Here is a 24,055-nt window from a genome sequence, read left to right as displayed (position 1 = left end):
CATTATCACATCATCTGTTTACTACCCAGTCACTTTGAAAGAGGACACAAATCAGTAGAAAAATAGATCAGTTCTATAAATATTTATTCAGCCACTGTATATGTAAGCTGCTGTGCCAGGTTGTAAGGATATAATGGTAAATAAGAATCACATAGAAGAACTCTGGAAAACAGTATGGAGGTTCCTCAAAAACCTAAAAATAGAACTACCCTACGACCCAGAAATTGCAATACTAGGCATTTATCCAAGGGATACAGGTGTGCTGTTTTGAAGGGACACATGCACCCCAATGTTTATAGCAGCACTATCAACAATAGCCAAAGTATGGAAAGAGCCCAAATGGCCATCAACGGATGAATGTTTAAAGAAGATGTGGTATATATATATATATACCGTGGAGTATTACTCAGCAATCAAAAAGAATGAAATCTTGCCATTAGCAACTACGTGGATGGAACTGGAGGGTATTATGCTAAGTGAAATTAGTCAGAGAAAGACAAAAATCATATGACTTCACTCATATGAGGACTTTAAGAGACAAAACAGATGAACATAAGCGATGGGAAACAAAAATAATATAAAAACAGGGAGGGGGACAGAACAGAAGAGACTCATAAATATGGAGAACAAACAGAGGGTTACTGGAGGAGGTGTGGGAGGGGGGATGGGCTAAATGGGTAAGGGACACTAAGGAATCTACTCCTAAAATCATTGTTGCGCTATATGCTAACTAATTTGGATGTAAATTTAAAAATATAAAATTAAAAATCATGCTCTAGGGGCGCCTGGGTGGCACAGTCGGTTGGGCGTCCGACTTCAGCCAGGTCACGATCTCGCGGTCCCTGAGTTCGAGCCCCACGTCAGGCTCTGGGCTGATTGCTCGGAGCCTGGAGCCTGTTTCCGATTCTGTGTCTCCTTCTCTCTCTGCCCCTCCCGCGTTCATGCTCTGTCTCTCTCTGTCCCAAAAATAAATAAACGTTGAAAAAAAAAATCATGCTCTAAAAAAAAAAGAATCATATAGAAGGAATTTGCCTATCAGTAAATCTAGATATTTCCAGAAATAAAATATTAATTTTTTTTATCAACTCAAACAACTTATTTTAAAACCTATACAGATGAATAAAGGTCCTTGAATAACTAATCTCTTCCAGATATTAAGGCATGCTACTAAGTTATTGTTAAACTAATATAACAGGAAAATGAAAAGGGCGCCTGGGTGGTTCAGTTAAGCACCTGACTTGGGCTCAGATCATGATCTCATGGTTCATCAGTTCAAGCCCCGCACCAGACTTTCTGCTATCAGCACAGAGACTGCTTTCAGATCCTCTGTCTCCCTCTCTTTCTGCCACTCCCCGCCCCTCAAGAATAAATAAACATTAAAAAAATAGGAAAATGAACATAAAAAGACTCATTTATACATAGGAACTTAAGATATGATAAAAAGTGAACGATATATGAGTGAGCAAAGGATAGATTATTTATTAAAAAATACTGGGCGGGGGGGGGCACCTGGCTGGCTCAGTCAGTGGAGCATGCGACTCTTGATCTTAGGGTTGTGGGTTCAAGCCCCACATTGGGTGTAGAGATTACTTAACAAAATAAGATCTTTAAAAAAGTAAAAATAATAAAAAGTACTGGGAATGATGCTCACTGTTTGGAGAAAAATAAAGTTGAATCCCTTCCTCTTACTTTACACAAAGGTAAATCTAAACGGATAAAAGACCCAAATGTGAAAGGTAGTATTATAAAGTTAATAGAAGAAAATTTACAATTTTGTGACTAAAGAATAGAAAATGGCTTATTAAACAAGATGCCAAAAGCTCAAAATTGATTGCATTTCCATTCAGTGAAAGGTAGTGATGACAGTCAGGGAGAAGGCGTTTACAACATCCAAAAGCGACAGGAGACCACTAACAAGACCGTACAGGAAAACTAACACACACACACACACACACACACACACACACACACACACACAAACACACGCACACACACATAAAATACAAATAGGTAGAGGAAACTCAAATGTCCACCAAAAGGTGCTCATTCTCACTTGTAACCAGGAATATGCAAATTAAAACAACAATAAGATATTATTTTACATTAGTCAGAATAACCCAAAATTACCAAGTGTTGGCAAGGACGTGAAGAAAGGGAAACCTTGGTGCTGCTGGCAGGCATGTGAAATCGTACCGCCATTTCAGAGACCAATCTGTCAGCATTGGTGAAATAAAATACTCACATGCACTTTGACTTAGAGATCCACTCTTGGGTACATCCCCAAGAGAAACTCTAGCACAGGCTCTTCAGGGGACTAGACAGGGTGTTCCTAAAAGCATTGCTTGTGGAGGTAGCGAGCTGAAGGCACCCAAACAAGAATGGGTCATAAGGTGTGGTGGGTGCCCAGTGCAAACTAGCACACAGCAGTCAGAGGCTGTGCACTAGAAGTACAAACAGCACACTGGATATTTTCAAGAGGAAATACAAGAAGCAGAGAAAACAAAACAAAACAAAACAAAACGAAGCAGAATAAGACCCATAGCTAAGCCCCACTTATGTATATGAAAAGCACACATCAAACAGCACTGCACATCTGAGGAGTGATATTCACGTTCAGGGACATCATCCATCACAGCAGCACATGTACCTGGGAGAGCACATCGCACAGTAGTTAAGAGCACGGCTTCTAGCACCAGACCACTTGGGTTCAAATCCTGGCTCTGCTGCTTACTGGCTCTGTCACCTTGGGCAAGTCTCTTAACCTCTGTGTTTAGTTTCTTCACTTGAAAAATGGTAGATAATAATAGCAAGGACTCTACGGTGTGGTGAGGATTAGCAGAGTTAATAAAAGTACTTAAACAGTGCCTGTCAGTAAATGCTCCCTAACTGTTGTTGTTTGCTATTATTACCCATAATAATACGAGAGGGGGATTAAGAGTAGAAGAGAAAAATAAAATGAAAAAAAACAAGGGTGGAAACTTGTGTGTATGATAATAGTGAGCTATGGATTGAAGGGAATATTTAATTCAACTCTCTCTGCACCTGAGATTAACACACACACACACACACACACACACACACACACACACACACATTTCCTCCCTGTACAAGCTTACAGAACAGTGGGAGATACTGAAAATTTCAATCTACTATGATAGGGGCCATGGTAAGAGAATGCGCAGGGCAGCACAAGAACCCAGAAGAGAGACAGGTTAGCCTCCAGGTTCACAAAAGGATTCTGGAGGATAGGCATGTTGGGGGACAGGATGACTTGGAGTTTAAGATTTGGGATCTGAGTTAGGATCACAATTTGCCTTTCACTATTCTTTATGATTACTGGCAAGTTACATTCCCAGAGTAATCACAATTAGAAAACACTCAGGCTCTAAGAATATACTACTAGAATTCAAAGACCCCAGCAGGACCTGGCATAATCTTAGCTATGATTAAGCCTCTCACAAGTAGTTCCTATCTTTTTAAGAACAATCCTGGAAAGTGCATATTGCCAATCATGTATAAGTTAATCTAAAGGCCTAAAGATGGCATCTCCTCAGTGGTTGTAGAGCAAGCTGTTGCCTTTTTTGTAATTCTCAGCAAAGGAAGGGTGCTAAAGGGGGTGATCACATCGAATCTTGGAAGCAGAAGGCGGGTGCTGACTTGGCTGGCCTTTAAAATCAGGAGGTAATTACCAGTCAGAGCCAGAGGGTCTTTTGAGCGACTGGCCCATGCATGGCTACCAGCCCACAAGCTATTATTGGCATGTGCACTGCAGGCCACTGCTGCTGTGTTTAAAGGAAATCCACCAGGCACACACTGAATCAGTAGCTATAACGGTATTTTGTCCTAAGAAGGTGGTTCTTGGCCCAAGAAAGGGGATTTGCTCACTGGAGAGTTTATAAATCCCAATTGCAAAACACTCACTAGGTTTGTTCATTTTTCTCACAGAAGAAACACAAAAATAAAAATACTTGAGCACTTGATATTTGCTTAGGGAATGACCTTGGAAGGAAAGAAGAAAAAGGACATCACAGACATGCCTTCAGGCAAAATTCCCATGGATAGAGCTGAAAACAACACGTTCTCCAGCAGTTCTGAAGCCACAATCAGGTGAGGGAAAGCAGACAAACCTCATTCTTTGAAACGGAGAACAATTTCCAACCCAGAAAGTGGCCAACGAAGTTTAGTGCCAGGGTCACAGAGGCAACTCCAGACCACACAAGTTCAATTATCATTCCCACCACTTACAGGCTTTATGATTTTGTGCAAGTTTCTGAATCTCTCCATGCCTCAGTTTTCCCATCAGCAGAATGAGGACCAACGTGATAATAGTACCTACCGAACAGACACTTGGGAGTGTAGTTTGTCAGTTTCTTAAAAAGTTAAACTTACCATTAGATGGAGAAATTCCACCCAAGAGAAATGAAAACATATGTTCACACCAAGACTTGTCTGCAAGTATTCACAGCAGAATTGTTCCTAATGGCCCACAACTAGAAATAACCCAAATGCCCATCAACTGGTGAACAGATAAACAAAATGTGGTACATCCATACACAAAATACTATCCAGCAATAGGAAGTAAAAAACTACGATCCAGCAAATACTATCCAGCAATACAAAATACTATCCAGCAATAGGAAGTAAAAAAGCCACCTGGGTGGCTCAGTTGGTTAAGCATCCAACTCTTGATTTTGGCTCAGGTCATGATCTTGAGATCCATGAGTTCAAGCCCCATGTCAGGCTCTGTGCTGACGGTGAAGAACCTGCTTGGGATTCTCTTCCTCTCTCTGCCCTCTCAAAAATAAACAAATAAACTTTAAAAAATTAAAAAAAAAGAAAAATTACTGATATATGCTACAACATGGATGAATGTCAAAAATATACAAAGCGAAAAAAACCAGAAAAAAACTATATATTATGTGATTCCATTTATATAAATTTCCAGAAAAAGCAAATCTATGAAGACAGAAAGTAGACCAGTGGATTCCTGAGATGAGGGCTGGGAGTGGCATTAATATTCCAAGACAGGGTCATGGTGATGTTTGCGCAATTCTATACATTTAATAAAAATCACTGAATGGTATGCTTGTAACAGGTGAATTTTATATATGTAAACTATACCTCAACAAAGCTGCTAAAAAAAATAGCAACTACCTGGTAGGGTTGTCATGATGATTAAATGAGTTAATTTTCATAAAGCACTTTATAACGGCATCTAACATGCAGTAAGTAATATAAGTTCAATGTGTACTTCCTAAATAATAAAAATAATTATTTGTGGCTATGTGATTCATCACCTGAGTAAATTCCTGACAGTTCTTATATGTTTTCCCATACCTCAAGAGGCACAACATCTGAGTACTTAAGCAATGGAATTACTGCTCTTCTATAAAATATGTTTTAAAAACTATACTAAGCTTGAGGTCATTCAAGTAGAAACTTTGAAACTTGTCACATGACCTGGCCTCTACCTGCCACCTTCCCAGGCCACACTGCCTTCTTCGCCCAAAAGAACTTTGCTCAGTTCCTCAAGACTCTGGACCACACTGCCTTTTTTTGTACCTGTTGCTGGCTCTGGGTGCAAATCTACCTGTGCTCCCTCTCAAGGGTCTAACTCCTACTTAACCCCTACCCACCTTTCAAGTCTTCACGCAAGGTCACTTTTTCTAGGAAGTTTTTTTGATTCTTCCTCGTTGCCCCCAATGCACCCCACCCTAACACACACACACACACACACACACACACACACACACACACACATACATTTATTTTTTATATCATTTTTTGAAAAATATTTATTTTTGAGAGAGAGAGAGAGAAGGGGAGGGGCAAGGAGAGAAGGGGACAGAGGTTTTGAAGCAGGCTCTGTGCTGACAGCACAGAACGAGACACAGGGCTCAAACCCAGGAACTGCAAGATCATGACCTGAGCCAAAGTCGGACGCTCAATCCACTGAGCCACCCAAGCACCCCCACTTACACTTTATGTTAGACCAATTTTATGCCTTTTGATTCCCACATCAACGGATGAATAATGCTTGTATCCATCCCCACAGTATGGATGGGCACTCCCAACAGTATGTGGGACATAAGGGGCCTTCAATAAACACTAGTGCAATGATTCTCAGCCAGAGGGGATTCTGATCCCGCAGAAGACATCTAGAAATTCCATCACCTCAAATAGTCCTCTTGTACCAATTTTCAGTCACTCCCCCTCCCAGCCTCAGGAGAAACCACTGATCCACCTTCTGTTTTCTCTGAAAATTTCATACAAATGGAATCATACAGTGTGGAATTCTTGGCACCTTATTGATTTCATAGCTCTTTTTACACACGGATAATTAGCTTTTTGACTATGAAATGAACCCAGATATTTTTCCCAGTTATTTTTTGATGTAATGGAGTTTGCCAAACGGATTTTTAAAGTTATGTATTGAATGTTAAAATCTTTTAAGGTTTCTGCATTTAGTATCACAGCTAGCAAAGCAGTCTCTACTCCCAGATTTTTGTTTAAGGTTGTTCCATAAATTCCTCAGGTACTTTAGTGGTTTCTTTCTTTAACCTAAAATATTCTAGGGGTTCTTGGAACCCAGTTCAGCTAGGAACCCTAGCTCAGTCAGTTAAACCTTCGACTTCAGCTCAGGTCATGATGTCGGGTCCAGGGGTTGGAGCCCCATGTGGGGCTTTGTGCTGACATCTCCAAGCATGGAGCCTGCTTTGGATTCTGGGTCTCCCTCTCTCTCTCTCTCTCTCTGCCCCTCCCCGGCTCGCACTCTGTCTCTCAAAAGTGAATAAATGTTAAAAAAAAAAAATTTAAGAAATAGCCCTTAAAAAAAACAAAAACAACAAAAAAATACTCCATCAAGCTAGAGATGTTCCTTGTGTAAGGTGTGACGTATAGGTCAAACTACGTTTTGCTTAAACCTCCCAGTTGTCCCAATACCACTTATTAAACAATCCATCTTTTACTTACTTGGAAAGGCAATTTGTCTAAAACATCTGTGGTTTCAAATACTTAACTCCAAATTACATGATTAAAGCTCTCGTGATGTTTTGAATGTAGACAATATTACTGATGAGGATTTGGTTTACATATACCAGCCCTTCTTCACCCCTCCAAAGTTTGATAATTACATCATATTTAGTTCCTTTACTAGTTATTTTTGCTACTTTAAATAATTGGCTTACATCACTATTTCTTGTTCCAATAACTCTAGTCAGTGCCTAGACACTCCCCTCAACAATATGAAATAATGGTGTAAAGAAGTGTAAATATTTTTGTTGTTCCCACTCTGTATTATCCACAGGGCCCAATATAATAATAATATTAAAAATAACAGTGTATGGAGGCAGGATATAGAGAGTCAGATTATGTTTTACCATGCTATGATTTGTAAAATAAATATCCATCAGTCCATATGATATAAACGAATGATTGAATGAATAAATACATACACAAATACATAAATGGAACAATTCTCTTTTCAGAATTTCAATTAATAATTGCAGAAGAAACAAGGGAAATAGAAAATCACCATTAGAACACCACAGTAATAACTGCTGCAGGCAGAATCTACTGATGAATGATAAAACTGGTAGGTGAAAGTTTAAGGAGGAATAGGACATTTCATACCTTCAAAGTATCTCTCCCAAAACATGTCTTAAATACTATGGTGGTTTCAACATACATCCACAAATTCTTTGATGTCCTTCACAACCAACCCCACCTCCAGACTGGGCTGCCCTTAGTGACTCCCTTCTAAAGAATAGAGTAGGGAAAGGAAGAAACAATGATTTTTACAGTAGAGAAACTTGACAAGTTTTCTCCACCTTACCCAAATGGTCAAGGTTAACATGGGTAATAATAAGTCATGTTGGTATCAGGAACCCCTGACACAATTCAAGGAAAAGGGCACTTCACCTCTGTGGTATACTTACAAAAAATGCAGAATTCCAGCCTAGTCATGAAAAAACATCAAACCGGAAATTGAGGGACGTTCTACAAAATATGTGACTAATGGTCTCCAAAAGTGTCAAGGTCAAGAAACACAAGAAAAAAATCAAGAAACTTTCATAGATAGGAGGAGACTAAAGAGACATGACAACTAAATACTAGGTGGTACCCTGGAACGGATCCTGGAACAGAAAAAGGACATTAGTGGAAAACATGGTGAAATCCAAATGAAGCCCATTATCTAGTTAATAGTACTGTACCAATGTTAATTTCTTAGCTTTAATCATTATACCAAGGTTATGTAAGTTGTCCACGTCAGGGAAAGCTGGATGAGGGGTATGCAGAAACTCTCTGTACTACTATCTTTACAATTCTTCTGTAAGCCTAAAATTATTCCTAAAAATTAAGGTTTTTTAAAATATGGGATATTATTTAAAATAAGATATTATTATGGAGCTAAATTTGCTCTTGGAAACTTTTAAATTAATATTAACTGAAGAAATGTGTAATTTTTCAGTTTCAGTGATTGCAAAGCAATTAGTTCAATTTTCAAGTAGGTGAAAATAACATTCTATCTCATTTCATTTCATACTTTCTACTCTAGGTAAATGTTTACACTGCCCTTGTATTCTGATGGCTTAGGGTTGCTTTTTCTCCTGAATATGCATGAGAAGTAGAATCTCTATTGTTATGTGTTTTCAAATTCATAAAATCAGGAACATTAAGAATAATTTTAATAAAATTAAATGGAACCTTAAAAATTTGTTTCTTTGGGGGGCCTGGGTGGCTCAATCTGTTGAGCATCCCACTTTGGTTCAGGTCATGATCTCACCGCTGGGCTGGTGAGTCTGAGCCTCAGTTGGGCTCTGTGCTGTGACAGCTCAGAGTCTGGAGCCTGCTTCTGATTCCCTGTCTCCCTCCCTGCTCTTTTCCCACTCGCACTCTCTCTCTCTCAAAAGTAAACAGTAAAAAGGAAAAAAATATATATTTTAACTGTTTCTTTGCAGTCAATGTAATCCCAATATAAGACAATATGACATATTCAGGAATACAGATAGGACACACCATTCCCCATTATTCCTCTTATTATTGTTGCAGGGAGGCCTCCTTCTCTCCTGCACTCACTCTCAGAATATGCACTGATTGTCAAATATGTTCCAGGCTAAGCTCTGAGAAATGCAAAAGAAATGTATAATTTGGGCACTTCTTACTCGGCCGTGGTCCCAGGAACTTCCTGCAACTTCCAGGTAACACAAATAACTAACACGTATCAGCCCTTTTCTTCTCACAAGGCTGTGTGAGGTAGGGGTTATCATTACGCATCCCCATTTTTTTTTAAATTTTTTCATTTTATTTATTTGAGAGAGCACATGCGCAAGCTGGGGAGGGGCAGAGAGAGAGAGAGAGAGAGAGAGAGAGGGAGAGAGAGAGAGAATCTCAAGCAGGCTCCGTGCTGTCAGCGTGGAGCCCAAAGCGGGGCTTTATCTCACAAATTGTGAGATCATTACCTGAGCCGAAATCAAGTCTTGACTGACGGAGCCACCCAGATGCCCCAAGCATCCCCATTTTGGGGAGGGATGAGGAGGGGGTCCTCTGTGTGGCTCCCACAGTTAGGCTGACGGGTAAACGTGGAACTCTTGATTTCCGCTGGCGTCATAATCTCAGGATGGTGTAATCCAGCCCCGGCTTCAGGCTCTGTGCTGGGCCTGGAATTTATTTGAGATTTTCCCTTTCCCTCTGCCCCTCCCCCACGCTCGCAGGGGCGCTCTCAAAAAAAAAAAAGAAAGAAAAAAAAAGGGATGAGGAAGAAAGTGAGGTTCAGAGACGTCAAGTGGCCTGCCAAAGGAGCACAGCTAAACGAGAAACACAGTCCACATCTGAAACACCCGCCTGGACCGTATACTCAGGACCAGGCCAGTGACAGCCCCGCCCCCACGCGCCACGCGCTCCCCAGGGGGCGGTGCCCACCCGCTCCCGCCAGACGGCCCCGCCCACACGACCTTCGGCCAGACTTGGCCCAGGGCTGTCTTCCTCGCGCGGCTGCGCGGCGGAGAGCGGGGCGGGTCCTCCATACCACGCCTGGAATCCCTACGCGGGCTCGGCGCGCCGGAGAGGATCTCGGCTGCTGCAGCATGACGCCCGCGCCGCGCACTCTGGAGCTCTTCTACGATGTGCTGTCCCCCTACTCCTGGTTGGGCTTCGAGGTGACTCCGGGAGCCCCCTCGGCCGGGGCTTGGAGGGCAAGGGCGAAGAGAAGGGCGGGAGCGGGGCGCGGGGACCGAAGTCTCGTGAAAGGCCTGGCGCTGCCGGACGGGGTTTAGGACACGCGATAGAGAGGTGAAGCGCTGAAGGTCACTTTGTGTTTTTAAACGGGATACGGTCGCTGGGTCCAGGTCGAGCCTTTATATTCTAAGGCAGTGGTTTCCCACGGCGGTTTGGAAGAAGACGGGTAACTCCAAAGTATCAAAGAGAATTCCATGGCACTGCCACCACTTTTGGGGGCCTGAGAGTGAAAAGTATGGAAGCCGTCCACAGAAAGATCCTGCGATCGATTTCTTGGGACGGAGCAAAGTTCATGGGATCGATTTCTAGCGATGAAATTTAGGGTATCCACAGAACCGCTACTCTGCGCTTAGCCATCTTCACTCTCTCCATCTGACACAATGGCTCCCCATCTCTGCCTCTGCAGGTCCTGTGCCGATATAAGAAGCTCTGGAACATCAACCTGCAGTTGCGCCCCAGCCTCATTGCAGCGATCATGAAAGACAGCGGTGTGAAGGCGGTCGCCTTTTGGACCGCGATTTAAGGGAGGGATGGCTTCAATTGGGTCTTTACATTGGCACCTGTAGCTCATAATCTGCCCTCTGGTCAAAACCCAGGTAGCCGGCCCCCAAGCCTGGGACCCTCACGTGGTCTCTCACCAATGTCCCCAAATTTCCATTTGCAGGAAACCAACCGCCAGCTCTGCTTCCCCGCAAAGCCCAATACCTGCAAAATGACATCAGGCTCCTGGGACAGCATATCCAGGTTCCCATCCAGTTACCCAAGGATTTCTTCTCTGTGATCCTTGAAAAAGGTGAAGACAGTGGGATACAGAAGGGGTATCTAGTGAAAGGCAGCGCATTTGGGAACCAGTGGCAAGAAGTAAGGGCTGGCAACCACATGAAACTGAAACAAACCTGGGGGAAACGCAGGTGAGAGTTGAGTCAGCAGAAGCTTATGGGGACAGAAGGGGAGAAAGAGCAGGTCAAATTGGCTATGAGAAATTTGGGTGGGAGGCTGAGGGCAACTGAGCTCTGGGGATGTCAGAAGCATGAAAGAGCTGGTCCTTCATCAGAAACAAGCCAGGAGAGCCCACCTCTGAGTACTTCTGTCCTGCAGGAAGTTTATCAGCCATGCGATTCCTCACCGCTGTGAACCTGGAGCACCCAAAGATGCTGGAGAAAGTGTCCAGAGAACTATGGATGCGCGTCTGGTCACGAGTGAGGACAGAACTCTGGGAACCTGCTTGGGAGACCCTGGATGGTGTTCTGACCCTCCCCCAGAACCATTTCCAGCATCCTGGTCCTGCCTTTCCCTCTTGTTCACTGGCCTACTTGTCCCCCATCTCCGCCCTCTCCACCTCCTTCCTGCTGAGTGTTCTCTTCTTCTCAGGATGAAGACATCTCGGAGCCCAAGAGCATCCTGGCTGTGAGTATCCTGGCTTGTCCCCACTCCTCTCATAGCAAAGCTGAGAACAGTTGGTGTTTAGGGGCAGAGAGGGCACAGATTTCATATTCAGTGCAAGAGGTCATAGTTATTAGGGGAGAAAGCAGGTCTGTGTTTGAGAAGCCAAATTACTGAAAGGTTGGAACCAGGAGGACACTCAGAAGATTATCTCATGGTTGAAAGGGGAAGTGCAAACTTCTGCATGGGTAGAATTTATCTCATGAAAGGAGTCAGTGGGAGAGAGCTGTTAAATGGTGGCATCCCCAGATGGGGAGGGATGAAGCATTGGCAATCTTGGCCCCAGAGACTCCAACACAGACCACACCAACATAGCCAGAGTAGAAAGCAGGAGACTTTACAGACAGACTTTAAAGAGACTAAAAGAGATAACCGGCTCAAGCCAGAATTACACAAAAGCCTGAGTGAAAACAAATAGAAATAGCTCAAAACATTGGACTGTGTGCCAGCCATCGATGAGGTATATAAAAACATAAGTTTTTCATTGGAATTAAATCGGGAAATTCAAAATAATATTTCCCCTGCAGTTTACAAAATGATAGTCGAAGCATATTCAGATTTAATACATAAGATGGCAAATCACCAAAAGTACACATACAAAGAATGACCAATATATTCCTCCACTGTTTTTATTCCTGCAGAGTATATGCCCAGGCTTGCCTTTCCACTTATGAACAATCCTTTTCCATGCCATCATAAGCTCTTTGAAAGTACCATTCTTAGTTTCTACATAGCATTGCATTCAGTGGGCAATTTTGTTTTTTTGTTTTTGAAGCATTTTGTTTATTTAACCATTCCCCTGTTGTTGAACATTTAGTCTGGGACGCAATTCTCTCACGTAGACAAGTACGAGAAAGATAGTGTCACATTAGAATACACTGCACAACTTTGTGTTTCCTCCTCCAGGTTGAGGAGGTCAGGCTGCAGTGGTTCTCATCCTCGGCTGTATATTTAAGTCCCCTAGAGCACCTGGACACTGCCTACCAAAAGTTCTGATGTAATTGTTCCAGGGGGTGACTTGTGAATGGGATTTTTTAAAAGCTCCCTTGGGAGATTCTAACGTGCAGCCAAAGTTAAGCACCCCTAATCCCAAACGATACCAACAAACCCCATACTGAAGCCTTTGTTATTGTTAGCCATGCAGGAAGCTGTATCCCTGTGCTCTGCTCAGAAGTCCTCCAGAAATTCCATGAGAATTTGTAGCCTAGCCCTTGAGTCAGAAGAGCACAAGATATTCAAGAATTCTGAGAAATAAGAAGGCAAGAGCCCAGACTTACTGTCAGGGGACCTGGATTCTAGCATTGGCTCTGCCACTAACAAGCTCTTTAATGCCAACCAAGTCATGGACTACCTCTGGATAACAGTCCCTTCACTGGTTTCTAAGATGCCCCCTGGCTTTAAATTTCTACAGCTATGACTCTGCCACCTGTTCTTTCCACCAGTCTCAAGATTTTGCCCCTCTTAGCAAAGCTAGACCTCCACTTGTGGGTGGACAAAGGCCTTACCATGAAGATGGGAGCAGAAAATAAAAAGACCAGAATTTTCTGGTCCCACTAATTCAGACACAGTTGTGTTCCCTACCACATGCCCTCAGGCTGCAGAGAAAGCTGGCATGTCTACAGAACAAGCCCAGGGACTTCTGGAAAAGATCTCAACACCAAAGGTGAAGAACGAGCTCAGGGATACCACCAACGCAGCCTGCAAATACGGGGTGAGCAACTCCTGATGTGGGTCCCCAGCCCCAGTGCTGGAGACAGGATGAGAATCTGCTGGGTCCCCATGCACCTGTCCCAGAAGTTGCTCCCAGCAAGAGTCCTCCCAGCTCCCAGTCAACCCTCATCCTCTCCCTTCCCATCCCATAGTCCATGGAGAAAAAGGGAGGGAGCTGGATGGCAAGAAGAAAGACAACATCTGAGAGTTAAAACCAGAAAACTCCTTAGAGCAAAGGAACTTCTTAGCAATCACATCTTTGGCTACTTTGCTTCTATGACCTCAGACAAGTATTGACTCTTAGCCTTTGACCCCAGCCTAATAAACACCTGCTCCATCACTGCTTTCTCCAGGCCTTTGGGCTGCCTGTCACCGTGGCCCATCTGGATGGCCAAACCCACGTGCTGTTTGGCTCTGACCGGATGGAGTTGCTGGCACACCTGCTGGGTAAGTTACAGGTTTGTGGTGAGCTGCCCTTGACCCCAGCCCCACCCCATTATATCAGTGGACCAGAATGGCAGATGCAGAGCAAAACATATTCTATGCATTTCCAACAATGAAGCCTCATACACAGGGGTCCTCAAGGTTGAATGGGGAGAGGCCACCTTCACCCCCACAGAAAAGAAGGAAGCCAAGCAGAGGTCTCCTTAGAAAACCCCTGAGGCTTGTGGGGCCAGCCTCTAACATATGTGATTTTCTCCATCCAGGAGAGAAGTGGATGGGCCCTGTGCCTCCAGCCATAAATGCCAAAATTTAAGGATGGCCAAGGGAAGCAAAACTACTGGAGTAAAAAAGTAGATAATCTGCTTACGCTTCTTCCACTAGCATTCTGGTTTTCCTGTCTGACAGCGGTTCCTCTGTGGCCCTGGGGGATGCCGGGGAGGGGGACTGCGTGTTATATCATCTACCTTAGTCTCATGACTGCTTTTACTTGCGTGCCTCACAAGTGCCTTTCAAGAGCCCCAAACTCTACTTGCTCTCAGAATAAACCTAACATCATCAGGCAGAATATTTCTGTGTCCTGCCTGGTGTTTGTGTGTTCTTCCTACTGTCATATTCTGTCCACTCTGGGTGTTTCTAAACAGCCTTTTCCATACTGCCAGCCCTGCTGCTCCCCTCAGGGCAGCTTGTGTGGAAGGAGCAGGAAACCATCCCTCTTCAGGGACCGAAAACTAACTAACCAGTTTGGTACCTACTGCCTTCTAACCAGTCATGGTGCCTGAGAGGGAGCCAGAGCATGGCTGAGCTTCTACCCAGATATTTGAACAGCTCCAGCTACACTGACCAGCAGAACAGGGGCAAGGCAGCACAGGGAGACAGGCTGGAGTTGCCATGGCCTGGGCAAGGTGCTCATCCCACAGAGTTCCCTCACCCACAAAGCAGATTTCGAGAAAATCCCAGGGCCTCTCTCCCTGGAACCCCTGTTCCTTCCCATACAAACCTATAGCTTTCCCACTCCCTCAATTATTTATCCAAAGGCCCGGCTCTGTTTGTGCCAGCTATGCAGTAATCAGAATACCTTGTGTTTCAACAATCTTTGGACTTCTTTGAGAATACTCTTTATTCAAAGCTGAAACCACACTTAGGCATCTGTTGGGAACCAGGTGTGGAGTTTTTGATGGCTCAAAGGTTGAGAGGCTTTAAGAGGGGATGCCTAGTTCCCTCCCTCTGGCTCTTTCTAATCTCCAAGCTCATTTGCCCCTTTTATTCCCCATCATTTTCTGTCTTCCTCCTGTCCCCTTTTCCATCATTCCAGCATACTCTATCCTAGTAAGGATAACTTTCAAGTTATCCTTACTAGGCTTAGCTGCTAACTAACCAGAAGTACATCTCCAAGTACACACTCCATCTTTCAAAAGAGATATCATGACATGTACATCTAATATTAATTTAAAATACGGGGAAATGTCCAATAGTAAGAAACCTAAGAGCAAATTAAAATGTTACATCTCATGTATTTATGTTATATATTCAAGTATATAGAAGTTCTCATCTATGCTGAGAAGACAGTAGTGGAGACAAAGTTTTATGAATACAGGTGCTGATCTCAGCATTGTTTGTGATATCAAGTACCTTAAATATCTAACAATAGGCAGATTCTTGAATAAGTTATGGTACATCCAGGATGTAATGTTTCATAACTATCAAAAATTACACTTATAAAGAATTTTAATGCTGGAAATTCTTGGGATATATTATTAATTGGAAAAAAAGATTAAACTACATGGTATGATCTCAATTACATGTTGACTTATAAAAAAATATTACAGAGGAAATCAATTTATTAATCCTGGAATAAAATATGCCAAGATGTTTTCATTTCATTTGTAGACTTTTTGAAATGATCATCTTTTCTGGCAAACAAAAATGTATATATTTAATGAAAAAATACAAGAACTTCTGGATTCACATTTGGGTACAATTGTGCATCTTTCCCATTGTTTTTGAAACATTATCAGTTGCTTAACTTAATCCCAAATTTTATCCCAGGCTAATGTGAACTAATCTCTTACTGTAGATGCAGCCATTTCCCAGGTCTGCCCAGTCTTCCTTCAAAGAGTCTAACATCCTATTTTCCTAATCCAATAGTAAATGTAATCTTCTCTGGAGGAATGAGACAATTTCTAGACTAAACCTTACAAACACGCTCTGGATTATAATGTCTGAACTTCTGCCAAATAGAATCTGAAACAAGTGTATTAGGGTTCTCCAAAGAAACAGAAACAGTACTACCCCTGAAATCATTGTTGCATTATATGCTAACTAACTTGGATGTAAATTTTAAAAAATTATAAAATTTTTAAAAACGTTAAAAAAAAAACAGAAACAATAGGGCATTTACCCATGTATATAAAAGAGATCTATTATCAGGGGTTGGCTTACATGACTATGGAGGCCAAGAAGTTCCACAATCTGCAAGCTGGAGGCCTGGGAAAGCGGGCTGGTGGTACCGTTCCAATCCAGAATCCAAAGCCTGAGAACCAGCAGCACCTGTGTCTGAGGGCAACAGAACATGCATGTCTCAGTTCAAACAGAAAGAACAAGTTTGCCCTTTGCTTTTTTGTGCCATTCAGGCCCTCAATAAACTGGATGATGCCCACCCACGCTGGTGAGGGCCACCTTTACTCAGTCTACCAATTCAAATGCTAATCTCTTCTAGAAGCACCCTCACAGGCACACCCAGAAGTATTGTTTTATCAGCTCTCTGGACATCCCTTAGCTCAGTCAAGTTGACACATGAAATTAACCATCACAATGAGAAAGGGGAAAGCCCCCAAATGCAGCTGTATTTTTAAAATAAAGGAACACTCTTCTAATCCAAAAAGCTTCATACTTACTATTAGTTCCTTCCTCTCCTCCCTTTCTGATCAATAGTTGTAGTGTAATATAAAATTCATAGTTATGTCAATACTTAGAATACTGAACCACTATCTTGCACTGGAGTTCAAATTCCAGGCTTACCAAATAACATTATACTTCTAAAACAAACTTAGGTAGAACTTCTAGAATGGTATTTTTTGACAGACTCGAAACACAAGTGTTAACAAACAACAAAAAGTATCACATGCATGTGGTAAAACAAAACAAAAAAACCCCAGCAAGCTATCAAGTGAAGAGTCTCCCCTTTTTCATTTCCATTTGTACTCTCTGGTTTTTTTGTGTGTACCCAGAAATGTTTGTATTTTTTAACACATGAATGTCAGCCATAAGTCAGTGATTCACTATACCCTTCATCCAGTTTCCCCAATGGTAACATCTTGCACAGCTATAGTATAGTGACACAAACAGAACATTGACATTGACGCGATCCATCAACCCTATTCAGATTTCATCGGTTTTTAGTGCACTCATTTGTGTATATTTAGTTCTGTATTATTTTATTGTGTACGTGACCACCATCACAAGATATGAAATATTTTGAGCATAAGGGATCCTCATGCTCCCCCTTTTATAGCTAGGGCCACCTGCCCTCCCCACTTCTCTAAGCCCTACCAATGACCAATCTGTTCTTCGTATAGTTTTGTCACTTCAAGAGTGCTATATAAATGGAATCAGATTGGCTTATTTTCACTCAGCATATTCCCTTCAGATCCACACAAGGTGTTGCGTGTCTCTGGTTCTTTTTATTGCTGAGAAGTAGTCCGGGTATGGATGTGCCAATTTGTTTAACCTGTTGAAGGACACTTAGGTTGTTTCCAGTTTGGGGCTATTACAAATAGACCTGGTATGAATATTCTTGTACAGGTTTTTGTGTGCACACAAATTTTTGTTTTTCTGGGGTAAATGCCCAGGAGTACAGTTGCTGAGTCATATAATAAGTGCATGTTTAGTTTTATAAGAAACTGCTATACTTTTCCTAAGTGGCCATGCCAGTAGAAATGCACGAGTGATCCAGTTTCTCTGCATCCTCACCAGCATTTGGTGTTACTGCTATTTTTTTTTATTTTAGCCATTCTGATAGATGTGTAGTGATAGCTCACTGTAATTTTAATCTGCATTTCCCTAAGGGCTCATGAACATCTTTTTGTGTATGCTTTGCCATCTGTACATCCTCTCCAGTGAAATATCTGTTCATGCCTTTTGCCCATTTTCTAACTGGATTGACTGTTTTTGAAATGTCAATATTGTTCTTAATAGTATATTTTAAAAGAATGTACATTTTAAGACAACTGAGGGAAAGTAACAGAGACTGGATATTAGGTGATACTAAGGAATTAAGTGTGATAATGGCAGGGTGGCATGCACGAGTAAGTTCTCATCAATTGGAATTGCATTCTGAAACATTTAGGGTAGAGGTGACGTGCTGCCTTTTAAAAAGTTGGGGAGGTGGGGCGCCTGGGTGGTTCAGCTGGTTGAGCATCCAGCTCTTGATTTCTGCTCAGGTCATGATCCCAGGGTTGTGGGATCAAGCCCCAGTGTTAGACTCAGTGCAAGTGTGGAGCCTGCTTAAGATTCTCCCTCCCTCCCTCCCTCCCTCCCTCTCTCTCTCTCTGTCCTTCTGCCCCTCCCCCCCAATGAAAAAAGTGAGGGAGGTGGAAAAAACAGATGAGACGATTGTTGAAGCTGAGTGATGGGTACATGAAGAGTTCATTATACTATTCTTTCCTCATTTATGTGTGTTGGGATTATTTCCATAATAATGTCTTGAAAGTGTACTGAGGGGTACCTGGCTGGCTCAGTCAGTGGAACTTATGACTCTTGATCTCAGGGCCATCAGTTCAAGCCCCACATTGGGTGTAGAAATTACTTTAAAAAAGCGGGGGAGGTGCCTGGGTGGCTCAGTCAGTTAAGTATCCAATTCTTGGTTTTGGCTCAGGTCATGATCTCACGGTTCATGAGATTGAGCCCCGCATCAGGCTCCATGCTGACAGCACCGGACAGCATGCTTGGGATTCTTCCTCTCTCCCTCTCTCTCTCTCTGCCCCTCCCCTGCTCGCAAGGTCTCTCTTTCTCTCTCTCTCTCTAAGTAAATAAATAAACTTTAAAAATGTACTGAAATTTAAATTCTGTGATATTACACATTTTCACATATCCCCACAGTACTGTGCACACAAGGTCAGCCTCAAGGACTTGCATCCTGTGCACTCCTACAGGGCCCCATTACTGGTTTGATGCTCTGCCAGCACTGTCTTGTAATCCTTCATAATTTTGAGCAAGCGGCCCTGCATTTTCAGTTTGCACTGGACCCAACAAACTATGTACTGTATGTAGCTGCTCCTGTGAGCACATAATACATGCTAAATAAATTCTTACCAAACAAATGGACCAAAGAAAAGAGGAGAAAGTGAGAGAAGGGAAAAAGAGATGGGAGGTGGCAAAAGAAGAAGGAGATAACAAGGTCACAGAGGAGATGGGAGAAGTCTCAAGGTAGAAAAGGTGAACAGGAATTCCAGAAAATGACGCTGCCGGGGAAGTGCACGGAGAAAGTAGGAGTCCAACTGGAAGACAGGGACTTGGGGCCCATTATTTATCATTCTCCTTCTCAGAGGAAGCCTAGTCCTTCATTTGATTATGATTCCCAGGTATAAGCAGAAGTGAAATCAGAAAGAAGTAGCCACTTGTACCCCAGGGAATTGGCGGCAGGGAGGCCAGCTGGACGCTGTTCCTCACTCATCCCATGACCTTAATCCCAGAGAGTTCCTTCAATGTGTTCACAAACGGGAAAACTGAAACCCCTGGCTTGGGTCAGACTAATTCCCTCTTCTGCCAAGCCCATGTTCAAGGGTATGGCTGGCGCTAGCTGATGCCAGACCAAAAAAGACTGGAAAAGAGAGGGAGACAATTGAAGGAGGATCAAGGGATCCAAAGATCATGAATCACTAAATCAGTAAATATTTACTACCAACAAATGATACAAGCATTTATTGTCTACTCCATGCATAATGATAAGATGGAAATAAAGAGAGTGTAGGGGCACCTGGGTGGCTCAGCAGTTAAGCATCAGACTCTTGATTTAGGCTCAGGTCATGATCTCACAGTTCTCAGGATCAATCCCAGAGTTGGGCTCTGCTCCGACAGTGTGGAGCGTCCTTGGCACTCCCTCTCTCTCTGCCCCTCCCCTGCTCACAAGTGCATGCATGCACGCACACACTTTCTCTCTCTCTCAAGATAATAAACATTTTTTTAAAAAAGGAGTGTAAACAAACCCCCTTTATATCCGTGATGTATTCCTGATCCCCACCCTTGTCAGCACCAAGTTTCTGCTCTCAGCAGCACTTTGTACCTTGTCTCTTTGTATCCTGCCCTACGGTTAGTCATGTACACGCCTTTCCCCTTAGGGACAGTAAGCTCTTTGAGAGTGATATTCCTGTCAGATCTACTGAATATGCCTTGGAGTGTCCTGTGTAGCAAGTGAACAGTAAAAATTTATTGAACCCAAGTTTGATAACTCACTGTTGATCAGGGTGTGGGCCAATAGGTAACCCTGCAATGTGAGTAGGAGTGTGAATATTTACAACTCCTTTCGAGAGCCACATGGTGGTATCTATTAGAAACTTCACTTTCAGGATTTTTTCTGAATCACACATATGAATAAAAATACGTATAGGAATATATGAGGGCAACTGGCTGGCTCAGTCTTGATAGAGCATGTGACTTGATCTCAGGTCTTGAGACACATTGCATGTGGAGCCTACTTAAAATAAAATTTAAAAAAAAAGAAATATATGAATTGCAAAATCCTGGAAACAAACTAACTGGTTATCAGATAATTAAATGTTTATGGTTCAATAAATTGTTGTTCCATAAAACAGAAACCATTTTTAAGAATATAGTAGATGGAAAAAAAAAAAACAAAACAGTGGTTGCCTATGGGGTTGACTGAAGGGGGCTTGCAGGGAACTTTGGATGATAGTAGCGTTTTGTATCTTGATTGCAATTTGGGTTACACAAGTATAAATCTTTATCAAAACTTATGGAATTGCCCACTGAAAATTTGTGCATTTTACTGTAGACCAATCTTATTTAAAAAGAAAACAAGTTAACTAATATTTAACTCTAGTTACTTTTATGCATGAAAAAAGGTTAAATAGCTTATCAAAGGTCACACAGTTAGTAATTGGTAGAAATGAGATTTGAAACCTGGTCTGGCCATCTCCAAAAATATGTGCTTAACCGCAACCACGATACCTTCTTGTCTTCTCTTATTTAGGGACATATTCATGTGGGACATTTTTGCCACTATCTACAGACATCTTTTATAAACACAATGTATTATTTGTACTGGACAACAATTACACTCAACTTCTCAAATTTGAGAATCACTTTTGTGGCTTAGTGCTGAATATCTGAGCTAGAGGGACAGCCTGAACCTCATATTCACTCAGCACATTGCCAGTGAGCTTTGTGTGGTATTACAACTAGTTGCTGAGTGATAACGTGTATTTATCCTTACATACTTGAGAATTTATGATTTATCGGAAGCATTTCCATTCAAGAAATATCAATGATGCTGATACAATTCACACTAAATCATTTATCCCCTTCCCTACACATTTGAAAGAGCGGTGGGTAAGACAGCTAACACAGAGAAAAACACTTTCAACTGAGTTAGAAGGTCAAGATTCTGAGTTTGATTCTAACTAAATAAATCATGTACTTTCTCTGAGCTGGTTTCCTCCTCTGTAACATGAAAATGATAATCAGACTTCCCTACATGACTGTTATTAAGAATCAAATGAGATCGGACCAAATTGTTTCTACACATACGCATTCCCACCTACACCCTTAAAAAAAAAAAGTCACCCGCACATTGGGCTTCTAGAGCTATTCAGGTAAGAGCCTTATCTTTTGTAATCACTCTTAATTAGCTCCTAAAAGATAAACATATACTGCTACAGAGCCTGAAATCTTAATTTCCATTCTTGCCTTATATGTTGATAACCTTACTTAATCTTCTCATAATCTCTTTTGCTGCCTTTGCTGTCAGAAGGTCAGCCTTTTCTTAAGATGCCAAACAATGAGGAAAATAGCATCTAACCACTCCTCCATGGAAACCCCAGAGTAATGATCTCTGAATGTCATAAGTATGGGGGCGCCTGGTGTCTCAGTCACTTAAGTGTCCAACTCGTGGTTTCGGCTCATGTCATGATCTCACAGTTCATGGGATTGAGCCCCATGTCAGGCTCCATGTCAGCATGGAGCTTGCTTGGGATTTTCTCTCTCCCTCTCTCTCTGCCCCTCCCCTGCTCACTTGTACATTCTCTCTCTCTCTCTCAAAATAAATAAATAAACTTAAAAAAAAATATATCATAAGTGTTTTGCTAAATTATCATTATTAAGGTGGCCAAAAAACAGTGTTTATAGTCAGATGACACGGCGGTTAAGAGCCAGGTTTCTGCACTGGGACTATGGGTTCAAATCTTGACCCCAACCTCGATTAGCTATATATTTTCCTCAAGTTTCTGACCTCACCTATAAAATGAACATAATAATTATAACTACCTCTTATTACACTATATTTTAAATTAATTTGTATAAAGCATCCAGCATAGTGAGTAGTACACAAAAAACACTCCACACATGTTGGCTATAAGTATAACACAGACCCACATTCAGAAACACCAAATCACAAGTATATGGAGACACAGAGAAGCACAGGGTGGGTAGACATCCATTATCATTCACAGGAAGTCTGTCAGTTATCTCTGCTTCTCCCTCCTTCCCTCACCTCCCACTTCTCTTCACCATCATCCCCCAAAATGGCACAGTGGGCCAGCCTAGAGCGGTAATCCAACTGCTCACAAGATGATTTGCAGAGGCAGGCAAGTAGAAAACGAAATGACTAATAGTATCCTTAGCACTCATACTAAGTTGGTGAAGGAAAAGAGGAAAAGTAAAGCCTTTGGAAAGAAGTTTGGCTATATGTATTCAAGGCAACAAAAGCTTTCTTTCACATTGTCTTGATGACATTTCTTAGATTGAACTGGAGTAAATAATACAAAAAGAAGGCAAAACTATACGTAAGATGTTCGTTGTAGCATTTTTTTTTAATTCTGAGAGAGAGTACGCATGCACATGCAAGCAAGTAGAGGAGGGCAGAAAGAGAGAATCCCAAGCAGGCTTCAAGCTGTCAGCGCAGAGCCCAACGTGGGGCTCGAACTCACGAACCCTGAGATCATGACCTGAGCCAAAATCAAGAGTTAGACACTCAACTGACTAAACCAACCAGGAGCCCCATTGTAGCATCATTTTTAAAACAGATTTATAGAAGCATAATTCACCCTTTTGAAGTGTAAAATTCAGTGGGTCTTTTTTTAGTATATTCGCAGAGTTGTGCAAGCAACACTAATTTTAAAAGCTTTTCATTACCCTCAGAAGAAATCCATTAGGAGTTACTCCCCATTCCTCTCTCTCTCAGCTCCTGGCAATCATTAATCTCCTTTCTGTCTCTTAAAGCAGTTGATGATCAACAACAACAACCAAAAACAAATAAATAAAAAATAAGAAAATAAACTCATTGTTACCAAGTAACATAACATAAAGGTATGCTAAATTATGGTACATCCATTCAGTATTATGTGGCTGTTAAAAATTACCACAACAAAGACTGTACCAAAAAGTGAAGTATATACATGATATAATGTTTAGTATTTTTTAAGGATACAAAATTATGAATATACTCTAATTTCAACCAGGGTGTAGACAGACTAGAAGAAATGTGTAGAAATTTTAAATGGCCATGTTAGAATAATGAGATAGTGGGTGCTTTTTCTTTATAGTCTTTAAATATTTTTGCAAGATTTTATATTTAAGAAGTAGAATTTTTAGGAAATCTAATGTTGATTAGTGTAACAGAGAATACATTGAAGGGCCCAGCCAGCCAGCCAGCCAGCCAGCAATCCAGCCTTTCTGATGTGGACCCGGTTTTTAACTAGCAAGCATCTCTAGTGTAGGCTCCTTCTGGTAACCAAGGGCCTCATGCACAAAGATCTCATTCTCCCAACTGCAAAGCCTGTAAAAGCCTGAACTGTAGACATTCAGTCTCCCCCTTTGACTCTCTTGCCTCTCAGCCTACGCTCCCTGCCATGTCCCTGTCCAGGGACTCACTCCTTAACAAAGCCCTCTTACTTATCACACATACCAATGACTCTTGGCCAATTTCCTTCTATTAATGTATTAACTGCAGATGCAAATCCTTCTGATCACATACTTTCATTTTATGGGA

The 24,055-nt window shown here is 42.0% G+C and overlaps 2 protein-coding genes and 1 long non-coding RNA gene across 3 annotated transcripts in view; 1 reads left to right on the top strand and 2 right to left on the bottom strand.

Annotated features, from left to right (window-relative positions):
- Positions 1-9,899, bottom strand: part of LOC128314691 (uncharacterized) — a 28,300-nt gene extending 18,401 nt beyond the window's left edge. Inside the window, exon 1 of the long non-coding RNA XR_008296560.1 lies at positions 9,462-9,899. This is a non-coding gene — a long non-coding RNA (uncharacterized LOC128314691). The remainder of the gene's footprint in view (positions 1-9,461) is intronic.
- KEL (Kell metallo-endopeptidase (Kell blood group)) overlaps positions 1-24,055 on the bottom strand; it is a 258,323-nt gene that overhangs the window by 231,709 nt on the left and 2,559 nt on the right. Inside the window, exon 2 of the mRNA XM_015084715.3 lies at positions 16,273-16,386. Within this exon, the coding sequence (XP_014940201.3) occupies positions 16,273-16,386 (114 nt within the window). The remainder of the gene's footprint in view (positions 1-16,272; positions 16,387-24,055) is intronic.
- On the top strand, positions 9,998-14,400 carry GSTK1 (glutathione S-transferase kappa 1). The gene is made up of 8 exons (XM_015078834.3): positions 9,998-10,157; positions 10,643-10,724; positions 10,901-11,029; positions 11,335-11,435; positions 11,608-11,643; positions 13,274-13,390; positions 13,743-13,836; positions 14,097-14,400. The coding sequence occupies exons 1-8, from the start codon at positions 10,086-10,088 to the stop codon at positions 14,144-14,146; spliced, it is 681 nt and encodes a 226-aa protein (XP_014934320.1). The 5' UTR covers positions 9,998-10,085; the 3' UTR covers positions 14,147-14,400.

The sequence above is a fragment of the Acinonyx jubatus genome, chromosome A2, assembly GCF_027475565.1.
Source record: "Acinonyx jubatus isolate Ajub_Pintada_27869175 chromosome A2, VMU_Ajub_asm_v1.0, whole genome shotgun sequence".
Classification (NCBI taxonomy): Eukaryota; Metazoa; Chordata; class Mammalia; order Carnivora; family Felidae; genus Acinonyx; species Acinonyx jubatus.
Note: the sequence above shows the minus strand (reverse complement) of the source record. Positions and strands in the feature narration are given on the sequence as shown.